The 12,211-nt window shown below is 42.9% G+C and overlaps 1 protein-coding gene across 6 annotated transcripts in view; it reads left to right on the top strand.

The window, feature by feature from the left end:
- The first annotated feature begins 8,431 nt into the window (after positions 1 to 8,431).
- The window catches only part of Atg10 (autophagy related 10), a 277,555-nt gene continuing 273,775 nt past the window's right edge, over positions 8,432 to 12,211 (top strand). For 4 of the 6 annotated variants that reach the window (XM_031360618.1, XM_031360617.1, XM_031360623.1 and 1 more), the window contains exon 1: positions 8,432 to 8,635. In XM_031360618.1, coding sequence (XP_031216478.1) covers positions 8,519 to 8,635 — 117 coding nt within the window. In that variant the 5' untranslated portion in view covers positions 8,432 to 8,518. Of the gene's footprint in view, positions 8,636 to 8,678; positions 8,765 to 12,211 lie in introns of those variants that run through there. The other 2 variants (XM_031360620.1, XM_031360622.1) reach the window with 2 other exon arrangements.

Below are 12,211 nucleotides of genomic sequence, written 5' to 3'. Positions count from 1 at the left end.
GTCTTATCCCTACTGGCAGTTACTGGTAGGGAGGTCTTGATGTAACTGAGGCATATGACTGGGCTGAGTGTGTCTGTCTCCTCCACTTGGCTCTTGTCCTCTGGGCCTGTAGTTCTCTCCTCTCTACTTCTACTGGCCTCCACAGACTGTTTCAATGTTCACCCTCTATCCCTGACCCTTCTCTCTTTTATGGGTGTGGACTCTCTTTTAGACATCTTTAGCATCATGAGACCCACGAGTCTTACTTCTGTTACTTTCCTAGCAATGACTTCTTTATACCCCAACTTTTCAATGCTTCTCTACACTCCTATAGTTACAATTCTGGAGTTATCCATTCACCTGACCTTTACACTCCTTCATTCAACCTCACCATGACCTATATTGGTTGAACAACAACAACAAAAAGTCTTAGGGGTTCCATTACTAAGACAAAACATCACGACCAAAAAAATAAGTTGGGAAGAAGAGGGTTTATTTGGCTAACACTTCCTGATCGTAGTCTACCATTAGAGGAAGTCAGGATAGGAACTCAAACAGGATGGGAACCTGGAGGCAAGAGTTGCTGCAGATGCCATAGAGTCATGCTGCTTACTGGCTTGCTTTACTTGGGTTGCTCAGCTTGCTTTCTTATAGAACCCAGGACTACCAGTCCAAGGATGGCATCACATACAATGGGCCCTCCCACCCTTGATCACTAATTGAGAAGAAAATGCTTTACAGCTGAATCTTATTCAGAGATTTCTTCAACTGAGGCTTCCTCCTCTCTGATGACTCTAGCTTGTGTTAAGCTGACACACAAAACCAGTCAGTACATCAATCCATCATACAATCATATAACACACAGGAGTTATTGCCTCTATAAATATGGAGATCCAGCTTTAGCATGTTCTGTGGTAATGTCTACACCGCCACAAAATTCTAAGCTTCTGCCCTCACTTTTATAAAATGGTGGTTTGTTCTTTCTTCATAGGGAAAAGGAGGTCTATGAGAAAGGGACCATGCTCAAGCCCTCCTTCCCTTTCCATGCAGGTATCTGCTTCCACTCCCTTCTATGTCTTTCTCCTTTGTCTTCATTGAAGCTTATGTGATTGAGCATTTGCAACTCGACTTCTGTCTCTTCAGGTGTGTGCCTCTAAAAGATCTCTTCTCTCTTTTTGGTTCCTGTGGTTGGCGTATAAAGTAGATCCAGAGACACCCACTTAAAAATGGGAGATGCCAAAATGCCCTTTCCAGCTTTTACTCTGTCCCATCTGCCTTTGTATCTTTGTCCTTTTCTTCAGTGGTGAGCTTGATGTCACTGTAATAATTCTCCATGGCTTGTGTTTTGTGAGTGAATGGATGAATTTTTAGAAACAGGGTCTTATGTATTCTAGGATGGACTTCAAACTGATGTGGAGCTAGGGTCATAGGAATGTACCATAGCACATCTTGTTCTTGTAGTATGGAGACTGAGCCCAAGGCTTCATACATGTTCTGAAGCACTCTACACCCTTAGACCTATCTACTTAACTGTTAATCCCACCAAGCCAGCATAAGACCAGTACTTAAACTTTGAGCGAAATTTGAAACAGTCACTAACTAAGTATTTGTGCTCTAGTCAGGTCCATTTCTGGATTCCCAGAAAATGTTGAGGATTCACATTTACAGAGATTTATAAAGGCAAACCCATAAGGCCACCATATTTCTTATCAGGTCCAATCAAGGGCAAACATATATCCTGATGTAGTTTCTGCATGTGTACCTTTCCCTTACATCCAATCAGGGGCATGAGTCTTAGTTAGGGCTTCCATTCCTATGGAGAGATACCATTACTAAGGAAACACTCTTTTTTATTATTATTATTATTATTATTTTTATTCATCATTCCATTGGTTTACATATCAAATATCTCCCTTCCTGGTTACTTCTCCACAACCCCCGTCCCCCATTTGCTCTCTCTCCCCTCCCCTTTGCCTCTATGAGGGTGCTCTCCCACCCACCCACCCACTCTGGCCCCACCACTCTAGCATCCCCCTACACTGGGGGCATCAAGCTTTCACAGGACCAAGGGCTTCCCCTCTCATTGATGTCAGACAAGGCCATCTTCTGCTGCATTTATATCTGGAGCCATGGATCCTTCCCTGTATACTCCTTGGTTGGTGTTCTAGTTCCTTGGAGCACTGGGTGGTCTGGCCAGCCAAGATTGTCCTTCCTATGGTGTTGCAATCCCTCTCCACTCCTCTAGTCCTTCTGCTTCCTCCCCTACTGGGATCCTGGAGCTCAGTCTGGTTGGCTCCAAGCATCTACATCGCCATTGGTCAGTTGCTGGCTGAACCTCCCAAGGAGCAGCCACAGCAGTTTCCTGTCAGCAAGTGCTTCTTGGCAATGGGAACAGTGTTGGGTTTGAAGGAAGCTCTCTTATAAGGGAAGCCATTTAATTGGGGCTGGCTTACAGGTTCAGTTACAGATTCATCAAGGCAGAAACCATGGCAGTGTCCAGGCAGTCATGGTACTGGAGGAGCTGAGAATTATACATCTTGATCCGAAGGCAGACAGGAGAAGATCAGCATCCTCAGGCAACTAGGAGGAGGGTCTCAAATCCCACCTCTACAATGACACAATTCCTCTAACAAGGCCACACCCACTGCAACAAGGCTATACCTCCTAATACTCCCTGGACCAAGTATATTCAAAACCACATTCTACTCCCTGGACCCCTTAGGCTTGTTCAAACACATGAGTTTATGGAGGCCATACCTAGCCATAGCATAATGAAAATTATATTTAGTCTAACTTCAAAACTCCCCATAAGCTATAGCAGTCTCAACAATGTTAAAATTCCAAAGTTCAACATCTTCTGAGATTCATCCAATCACTTAACTGTAATTCCCTATAAAATCAAAAATCAAAAAGCAGGTCACATACTTCCAACATCAAAAGATATACACTGCCATTCCTAAATATCATAGTGAGGAAATACTAGACCAAAGCAAGACCAAAAGCCAGTTAGGTAAACTCCAAACTTTGTACGTTCCTCGGCTGGTATCCCATGGCTCTGGCATCTCTAAAATCTTGGGCTTCAAGGAAACTTCTACTTTATAGCTTCTTGTTCCAGTGTCTGGGATGCACACATGATCTTCTAGGTTCCTCTAAAGGGCTTAGGTCACTTCTCCAGCTCTGCCTTCTATAGCACTCTAGGCTCTGGTGGTCGTTTTCTCTACTGCTGCTTGCTGTTTTGGGTGGTCATCCCATGGTATTGGCATTTACAGTATGCTGTAGTCTCCCACTGCAACTAGGCTTCACCAATAACCTCTCTTAGTGCTCCCTACTACCCCTCCTTCACGGTGCCAAGCCTCAACTTCTTTGCATGACCTCTTCAGTCCTGGACCCTCAACTACAACTGAGACTGCACCTTCACCAAATGGCTTTCCCTGGTCTTTCACAGTGCCAAGCCTCAGCTGCGATCCATGACCCCTTCATACCTTCAAAACCACTACCAGCTGGGAGATTCTTAGACATTACCCAGTCCAAATGCAGCACAAGGTACAACCTTGACTATCTGGAAAACAGCTTTTCTGCGCTCTCAGAAAACACTTCCCAGAACATTTCACCTCAGTGATGCTGGTCTTTCCTTAATTACCAATAATTCCTTAGCTCTAGCTAACCAGCATCAATTGACCCATTAGTCTCTTCTACTCTTGACTTTAAAGCCAGAGCCACGTGGCCAAAGCTGTTGAGTTCTGCTGCTTGCTAGAGACATGGCCTCTTGTTCTATTACATCTTTACCAGCTTTCTGGTTTTGATAATTTCCTTCATTGCCTACAGCTTGGCAGTCCTGGAACTTGCTCTGTAGACTTGACTTTGAACTCAGAGATCTGCATGCCTCTTGTCTCCTTAGTTCTGGGATTGAAGTTGTGTACTATTATGCCCGGACCTAAGCTTTTCCCTACTTGGAACTTGCTCTGTACCAGGCTGGCCTTGAATTCAAAGGTATGCTTGCATTCACCTCCTGGGACTGAAGGCTTGTACCACTATGCCTGGACCTAAGCTTTTCGTGCCCACTATTCCTCAAGCATATTCAAACCACCACAGCAAGCATACATCCTGGGACTTTCCCTGCACATGTTCCTCCTGCCTACAGATGACCAGGCTCATCCAGTACAGTTGAGTTCAACAAACTTTAGGGGAATGACAACATATGGCTTGTAATCACCCATAATCAACAGGCCATAGTATTGCTGGAAGTATCTCTCCTTGGGCAAGGGGCTTATAGGTTAAGAGACATTTTTGTTTCATGAATGTCTCAGACACAATAATTAAAACATAAACCATAACTTTGGCTCTTCCAAACTACCCAGATCACCACCTATCACTCAAACTGCTTTTGCTAAGGTTACTATTGTGTTTTTCTTGTTTTTTTTTTTTTTTTCCCAAAGCCAATACTCACTTTTCAGTGTTTGTCTCCCTGATTCTTTTGTGCATATGTATTACTTAGGATTCTATCTCAGATCTCTTGATGCATTACTAGATGTACTCTCCCTTAAATAGTGTCTTCTGTGACCATAACTGCAGCTACCTATAGATCAGTGACATTCAAATACAGTCTCAACCTGTTCTGAGGGGGTTAGGATTTAAAGTCGGCATGAAAGGCAAAAATAGAACAAGTTAAAATTATCCCTTAAAATCTTTAACATTCCCTGCAAGTCACCATATACCATCTTGAATATATACACTATCAATCAAGAAGTCCTGCACAGCCAGTCTTCCTTTGCTATTGGAACAGAAGGTTGTTGCTCTAGTTGAATGCCAGATGAAGTTGTTGGCTTGCACGTGGGAACCATGCTACAAGAAAAATATGTTATTGGGCTTTTTGTCTTGCCAAATGCATATCATATAGTTAATATACGTTAAATAAGCATACGAGATAACACCAGTCCACTGTATATATTTTTAGCCTGACTTCTTTCATGGGCTCCAAATGCCAAAGTGTCTATTGAATATCTTCTATGGATATTTCGGTCTAAATTGTTTTAATTATAATTTTGAAAGCTGAAGAAGGGGAGACAACCCACAGTCTACTTAGCAAAAGCGTTTACTGTAATGATGTAGTGATGTGACAAGGTTACAACTCTCATTTGTAGTCTTTTTCATATCATCTTGACTGATTTCCTCTAACCCGCCACTGCTGACCACAACCCAGTGTGCCTGGCTGGATCCAAGGATGCTTCAGACTAGTGGAATCTTTAGGCCAAGCATCACATCAGCTAGTAACCTCAGGCTAAGTAGCTTCATTGAGACGGGTGGAATTCACAAATATTTGGAAAGCACTGCAGTTCCTTATTGGTCTTTTCAATGCTGAATTTTGTCCACTGACTGTTACATCATCCTATAGAGCATTTGCACTAGGATACCCTGAGCCAGCATTTCCTCAGTGACCAGACTGAATATCTGACTCTGACAAGTTGGGTTTGTTCTTTACATATTGAGAAAGCATCAGAGACAAGTTTATATGGCTAGCGCTTTGTCTTTTCTTTATCATACACAAAAACAGTATACATAATTAAAACATTCATAGCAGAAAACAGTTATGTGTTTCATATATATAAATGCAGCACTCCTCGGCTGTGGACAGCTTTACTTCACTTTCAGACGTCTAACAACCCATGTAATTATAATAGGACCGGACAACTCTTATGGCATCCTCTTTCTTCTCTGTCATTATTCATTGTGTCTACATAGTTAGAGGACCTGTCTCTCCATTTGGTGAAGTCTGAAGCAAACTGGAATGTTCTTTATGGCCAGTTCCCAGTTGCAGAAAGTAAGATACCATGCATTTGGAACTAACTCGTTGGATCATCATTGTAATCTTTCATTAGCTATTATATACTTTTCTAATTTGGGGGGAGGTTGTTATTAGATAGGGTCTTTCTGTGTAGCCCTGGTTGGTCAGATATTTGTGACTGTGATGGTTTGAATATGCTTGGCCCAAGACTGAAGGGGTCATGCAGAAAAGTTGAGGCTTGGCACCATGAAGAGAGCCTATGAGAGGCTATTGGTGAAGCCTAGTTGTAGCAGAAGACCCCAGTGTATTTGAGATACCAGTATCATGGGATGATCATCAAGAGCAGCCGCAGATGTGGAGTGGATCAACCTGAGCCTAGGGTGCTAAGTTTTCCATTCTGTGTCAGTTTCTCCTGTCAATATCTGACCCTTTGGAAGCAACCAGGAGCAAGGAATGGTACCTGGAATCCTAAAACAGACTTGAGAACGGCACAGGGTCTGTGTTCTCTAACCCTAACCATTATAAACGTCCACTTTCATCACCACAGTGGGGGCCACTGTCACATTATAGTGACCCAAAGTAAGCCTTTGGAAAAGAACTATTGCACTTAGAAAGAGGAAGCCAACTGTCAAAGAGCACTTACAACATGAATACAAGCACTGGAGAGAAGCTGATGGCACCTGTAACCTGTGTGATGTAACCTGTGTGTCTGTAGTCTCAGCTTCTCTGAGGAGAGGCTGAGGCAAGAGGCTCAAGGTAGGCAAACCGGACAGGAGAGTGCCCACTAGTAGTCCCAGCACTTGTCTGACAGAGGCAGGGTTGCCTAGAGTTCTAGGCCAGCCTGACACACAGAGTAGTACACCCTGTCTCAAAAACAAACCCACAACTGTTCCAGTTGTTGATTTTCTTTTTCCTTACAATTGGGAACAATTTGCATCTTGCTGAAAAACATGTAACTGCAGAAAATGGGGCTCCATTTTGATTCTGAAAGATATGTGACCACCCTGGGCTTTACCACCAAGATATTCATAATTATCACTAGAGATGAAAGCATGGCTTCTATAAATCAGTTAACTAGTCCTTTATCTACTAGAGTGAGGATTAGTAGTAGTAAGTGTTTAATTCATTTGAGCTTTTCTCCTTTTATTTTGTGATTGCTTTGTTATTTTATTCAATGCCTACTCATCTGGAATCTTATATGAATCTAGGGATGGTATGATTAAGAACCCATCCCCTCAGGAACTTTATCATGCTGTGTGCAAACACAGACTAGAACATTCCTTGCCTTGAACGGTACAGGGAAATGTACAGAGGTGACCTGACTTACATCCTGTTTTTTTGTCTACATAGATGAATCATGTAATTTGAAACTGGCTCTGGTGTAGAATACCAGGCTTGGGCTAATTCGGTATAATTTGTGATAAGTATCTAAAATTTTGAGTACAATAGTATGGTAAACTAATGACTCTTACTTTTGCATGGGAAAGGTTTTGGTAACTTTTAACTTTATTTTTAGAAAATAATAAAGCAGCCTTGGCTGCTCTAGAATTTGCTCTATAGCCTAGATTGGCCTTGAATTCCTCTTGCCATCCCCCACCCCCCATTACTTCATTCGGTGCTGGGATTATAAGCATGAGCTATCATGTCCTACAAATAACTTCTTATACTTCAAAACAAATGAACATGTCAGAAGCAGATTAAGATGTTCCAAGCTTTAATCCTAACACTCAGAGGTAGATGTAGGAGTATTTACAGTTCCAGGTTAGCTTAGGTTACACATTCCTGTCTAATTAAAAAAAAATTAAATTAGGTGCTACCAATTAATTGTTGCTCAAAAAAGTTAGTTGAACTTCATTTTTACAATACCGTTAAAATTATTTTGCATGTGGCAAAATGTAACTTTTTTTGTTTTTGTTTTGACAAACAAAATAGTGGTTTAGTCATCAATAAAACCAACAATCAAAAACTACCACCCTTCTACCATCCTTCCAAATTCTAAGTCCCCTTTTAAGTTAACCCCTTCCCCATCTTTTGCCAGTGGTTACCACAGCTCTGTTTTGTCCATTTATAAAACAAAGTACACACACACCCACACACACACACACATACACACACACTCACAGGAAATTGCAAAACCATTACCCAGAGTCCCAGGAATTTATTAGCTACTTAACATGGTAATCTTACACTACTTGCTCAAGACCAAAATCTCCCTCTTCACGTTTGAAGACTTACTGCGCTTTCATTTTGCCTGTTTACTTTCTTTTCTAAGAAATGCTGTTCTGTTTAAAGGACCAGATGTGCTTCCCCTGAGATATCCTATGGGTCCCATGACCCCTATGACTCTTTTCCTCTGGTTATTTTCCTTGGCCCTACCATTGCCCCTTGGCTTTATTTTACTGATTGGTATTTTCTGATTTTTATGCTGCAAATGATACAGTTATCAGCACTCGATTTCCTAACTTCTTGCCCCAGACTTGTTTTAAATGAGTGGCAGTGGCCACCTCGTTTAGCTGGCATGGCTCTCTAAGCTCTTGGGGATGCTCGCGGCCCGCACCCTGTTGTTACGAATCCCATGTATATAGCCAGGCATCTAATATGACTGCACGTGGGAAGGGAATGCAGGTACCCTGGCTCGGGGTCGCCCCTGCCTAGCCAAGAGCACCGAGAAGGGTTTGGCTCTGGGAACGATATGGACGTTGGCGTACTGGTTGCAGGAAAGTCTCGCCGCGACGCCACCGGGCGGCCCCAGCGCGCATGCTCGCCGCGGCGCGGGCGGAGCTCCTCCCCTGCCCGTTCGCTCTCGGCGTCCCGGACCCGCCCCGTCCCGCCCCGCCGCGCGCCGCCGGCTCCAGGTCAGGGCGAGCGAGCGGGGTGAGTATAGCTAACCACGGCGACCTAAACACTGCGGCGCCTCTGCAGCCGCTGCCTGCTGCCTTCACCCGCCTCCCGGGACCGGAGAAGGGCGGTGGAGCAGCCAGCCCGTAACAAAAGGCCGGGGAGGTGGGCGCGGGCCTCCCGGGTGACCTTTCCACCTTGTGCTAGAAATGTGCTCACGTGACCTTGAAACAAAGGAAGTTAAGTGACTGGCAGGCTTTCAGATTGGCAGCCAACACAACCCCCTCCCCCCATAATCTATAAAACTGGGACTTGGGGGTCGGAGATAAAGGACTAGTTAACTGATTTGTTAATCTGTAGTGATAATTATGAAAATCTTGTTGGTAAAGCCCAGGGTGGCCACATGTCTTTCAGAATCAAAATGGAGCCCCATTTTCTGCAGTTACATGTTTTTCAGCAAGATGCAAATTGTTCCCAATTGTAAGGAAAAAGAAAATCAACAACTGGAACAGTTGTGGGTTTGTTTTTGAGACAGGGTGTACTACTCTATGTGTCCCAGGCAACCCTGCCTCTGTCAGGCAAGTGCTGGGACTACTAGTGGGCACTCTCCTGTCCGGTTTGCCTACCTTGAGCCTCTTGCCTCAGCCTCTCCTCAGAGAAGCTGAGACTACAGACTCCATCACAGGTTACAGGAGCCATCAGCTTCTCTCCAGTGCTTGTATTCATGTTGTAAGTGCTCTTTGACAGTTGGCTTCCTCTTTCTAAGTGCAATAGTTCTTTTCCAAAGGCTTACTTTGGGTCACTATAATGTGACAGTGGCCCCCACTGTGGTGATGAAAGTGGACGTTTATAATGGTTAGGGTTAGAGAACACAGACCCTGTGCCGTTCTCAAGTCTGTTTTAGGATTCCAGGTACCATTCCTTGCTCCTGGTTGTTTCCAAAGGGTCAGATATTGACAGGAGAAACTGACACAGAATGGAAAACTTAGCAGGGTGGGGGGGGCTGGGGGAGGGAATAAAGAGCAACAAAGGAGTTCAAAGAAGTCATAGGTTTTAAAAGAAGTCATGCCTGAGCTTGATGGCCTGTCCCTGTCACCCCAACCTGTCATAGCTGGAGGCAGAGCTACCTCCATTTTGAATCCAGCCTGCACTACTTACACAGCCACATCCTGTCTCAAAGAGCAAAAACAAACAGAAAATTTTTATTTATATTTTAATGGAAGAAACTAGTATAAGTAATTCTAAGGTAGATTCATTTGAATATGGAATATTTCATGATTAGGGTATAGATCTTTCTATACATAATGGGGGTATCTCAGACAATCCTTTAAAAATTATCTTCCCCGTCTAAGTTTTCTAGATTAGGCTAGCCTTGAGCTCCCTATACAGCTAGGACTGACCTTAAGCTGGTCCCATCTCCACTTCCCAAATTCTTTGTTTATTAAACACAATGCCCAGTTTATGTGATGCTAGAAATTGAACTCAGGCCTTTGTGCAGGCTAGACCATCACACTGCCAACTGTACCACCCCACCTGACAGTTTTTATATTTTAGATAGGATCTTACTGAGTCCAGTCTAGTCTAGAACCCACCATCATGTTGCCTCAGCCTCTAGAGCTCTGAGACTATAGACATCTACTACCATGCCCAGAACAAATTATATCTTGATAGCACTTTTTTTTTTTTTGGTTTTTCGAGACAGGGTTTCTCTTGCGTAGCTCTGGCTGTCCTGGAACTCACTTTGTAGACCAGGTTGGCCTTGAACTCAGAAATCTGCCTGCCTCTGCCTCCCAAGTGCTGGGTTTAAAGGCGTGCGCCACCACCACTCTGCTTGATTGCACTTCTTAACATTCAATAAATTTCTTAGAAACATAAGCATCCCTTTAGGAAAAACAGTAAAGCTTACATAAGGAGATAGTTTCAGAGTGGGGTTGATCTGAATATTATCTTGAAGCCTTGAGATGTGCTTTGGACCTCAGGGGTCGTTTTTGAATCACAAGTATAATCAACATCCAAAAGAAAGAGCTATAGAGATTATTTGTTGATGGTACTTTAACAACAGATGTCTTTAGGGGCCAAACAGGCTATAAAAACAATTGGAAAATAGGCTAAAAGAACATCGTGCTCTACCTGATGGCAACCTTCTACTGCACTAGGTGCATCAGATGCTCACTGGTCTGTAGTAGCCAAGGAGAGTGACTACTAATAGATCACTCCCCATCACCGAGCAGACTCTGCCCAAGAAGAGCTTTCATCTGCCTCTTTGTGCTCTGGAGTCCACAGTGGTTTGTGCTGGCTTACTGTTTTAAGTGGAATCTCTTGAGTGTGAAGGCTCTTTGTAACCTGCTTGCTCCCTGTTCCCCAGAGTTTGTTCTAGTCCTCAATCCACTCGAGTCATTTCAGCCTATTTCCAGGTTCATGATTGCTCGTCTCCCCATCTTATTTAGTGCAACAGAGTCCTTTTTCTTCATAGTTCCTGGACTAGTTGAAATCTTATTTCCTCTAGAGCATAGGCTGTGTGCCTCGAATGTTCTTGGTCGTTACTACCTTTATAGCTATAGCAAGCTGCTTTTCCTGCATTCCAGCTTTCTCATATATAGAGAAGATTATAGTGACACTCAAAAAGATACTATGTGGATTTTAGTTACCATGGCTTTGTTACATAGGAAAAGCTTAATAATGCTATTTTTAATTATTACATCAACAACCCATATTAATTCCTCAAACAGTGATTGTATAGTTTGTCATTGATTTTATTGTATTTTATTAGTGTTCTTTTCAGCTTGGAAGTTTTCATATAAAGTTGATTACCAACTGTGGAAAGCAAAGCCGTGATTTATACTTATTTATACTTTTTCTTTTAAAAGTCTCAAATCTCTCAGGATGATATTGAGGGCTCACTATTTTTTCTTCCTATCTTGTTATCTGGTTTCTTTTATATTAGCCATTTTATCTGTGTTGCTTATAATTTTAAATTCCAGTCCTGTCTGTCCCAAAAGTATTTGAGCTGACTTATAACCCATAAATGATATAATAACAAAGATAAATCGTGGTCATGAAGATATGAAGCTTGAGTAAAAAGGCATTAGGACAAGTGACACAGAAATACATCCTGTATGGAATTGTACATTTTTGTTCTACTTCTATACTGTCACTGCGGCAACCACAGATGGAGTTCTGAGCTTCATGATGGTCAAAGGAAAGATGGAAACATACCACATAGTCTGCAAAAACACAGCTTCCTGTGTTAAAATAATTGGGAATTGTTGCCTAAGAGGTTATTACTATGAGCTCCCACATCAGCAAACAAAAACTCAACTCAGTGGAAACTGTCCTGTTCAAGGAAAATAAAACTTAAGCATCCGACCTGTAGCTAGCAAGTTTCCACTGCAATGATCCAAATAAGTCTGTTGCTTCCCTTAAAGCCTTCAGATATCTCATACATAGTTCTGTGCTCCTCTCTGGACACGCCTTTGCCTTGTTACTCTGTGGGAGAGCCCCCGGACTGCTTGCATTCTGGAACTACCCAATTCTTGAATTACTTAGCTACTCAGCCTCTTAAAGGATCAGTGTATCATGGTGTACTGGCTAGTTTTGTGTGTCAACTTGACA

The sequence above is a fragment of the Mastomys coucha genome, unplaced genomic scaffold (genome assembly GCF_008632895.1).
Source record: "Mastomys coucha isolate ucsf_1 unplaced genomic scaffold, UCSF_Mcou_1 pScaffold8, whole genome shotgun sequence".
NCBI classification, from domain to species: Eukaryota; Metazoa; Chordata; class Mammalia; order Rodentia; family Muridae; genus Mastomys; species Mastomys coucha.
This window is presented reverse-complemented; position numbering and strand designations above follow the sequence as displayed.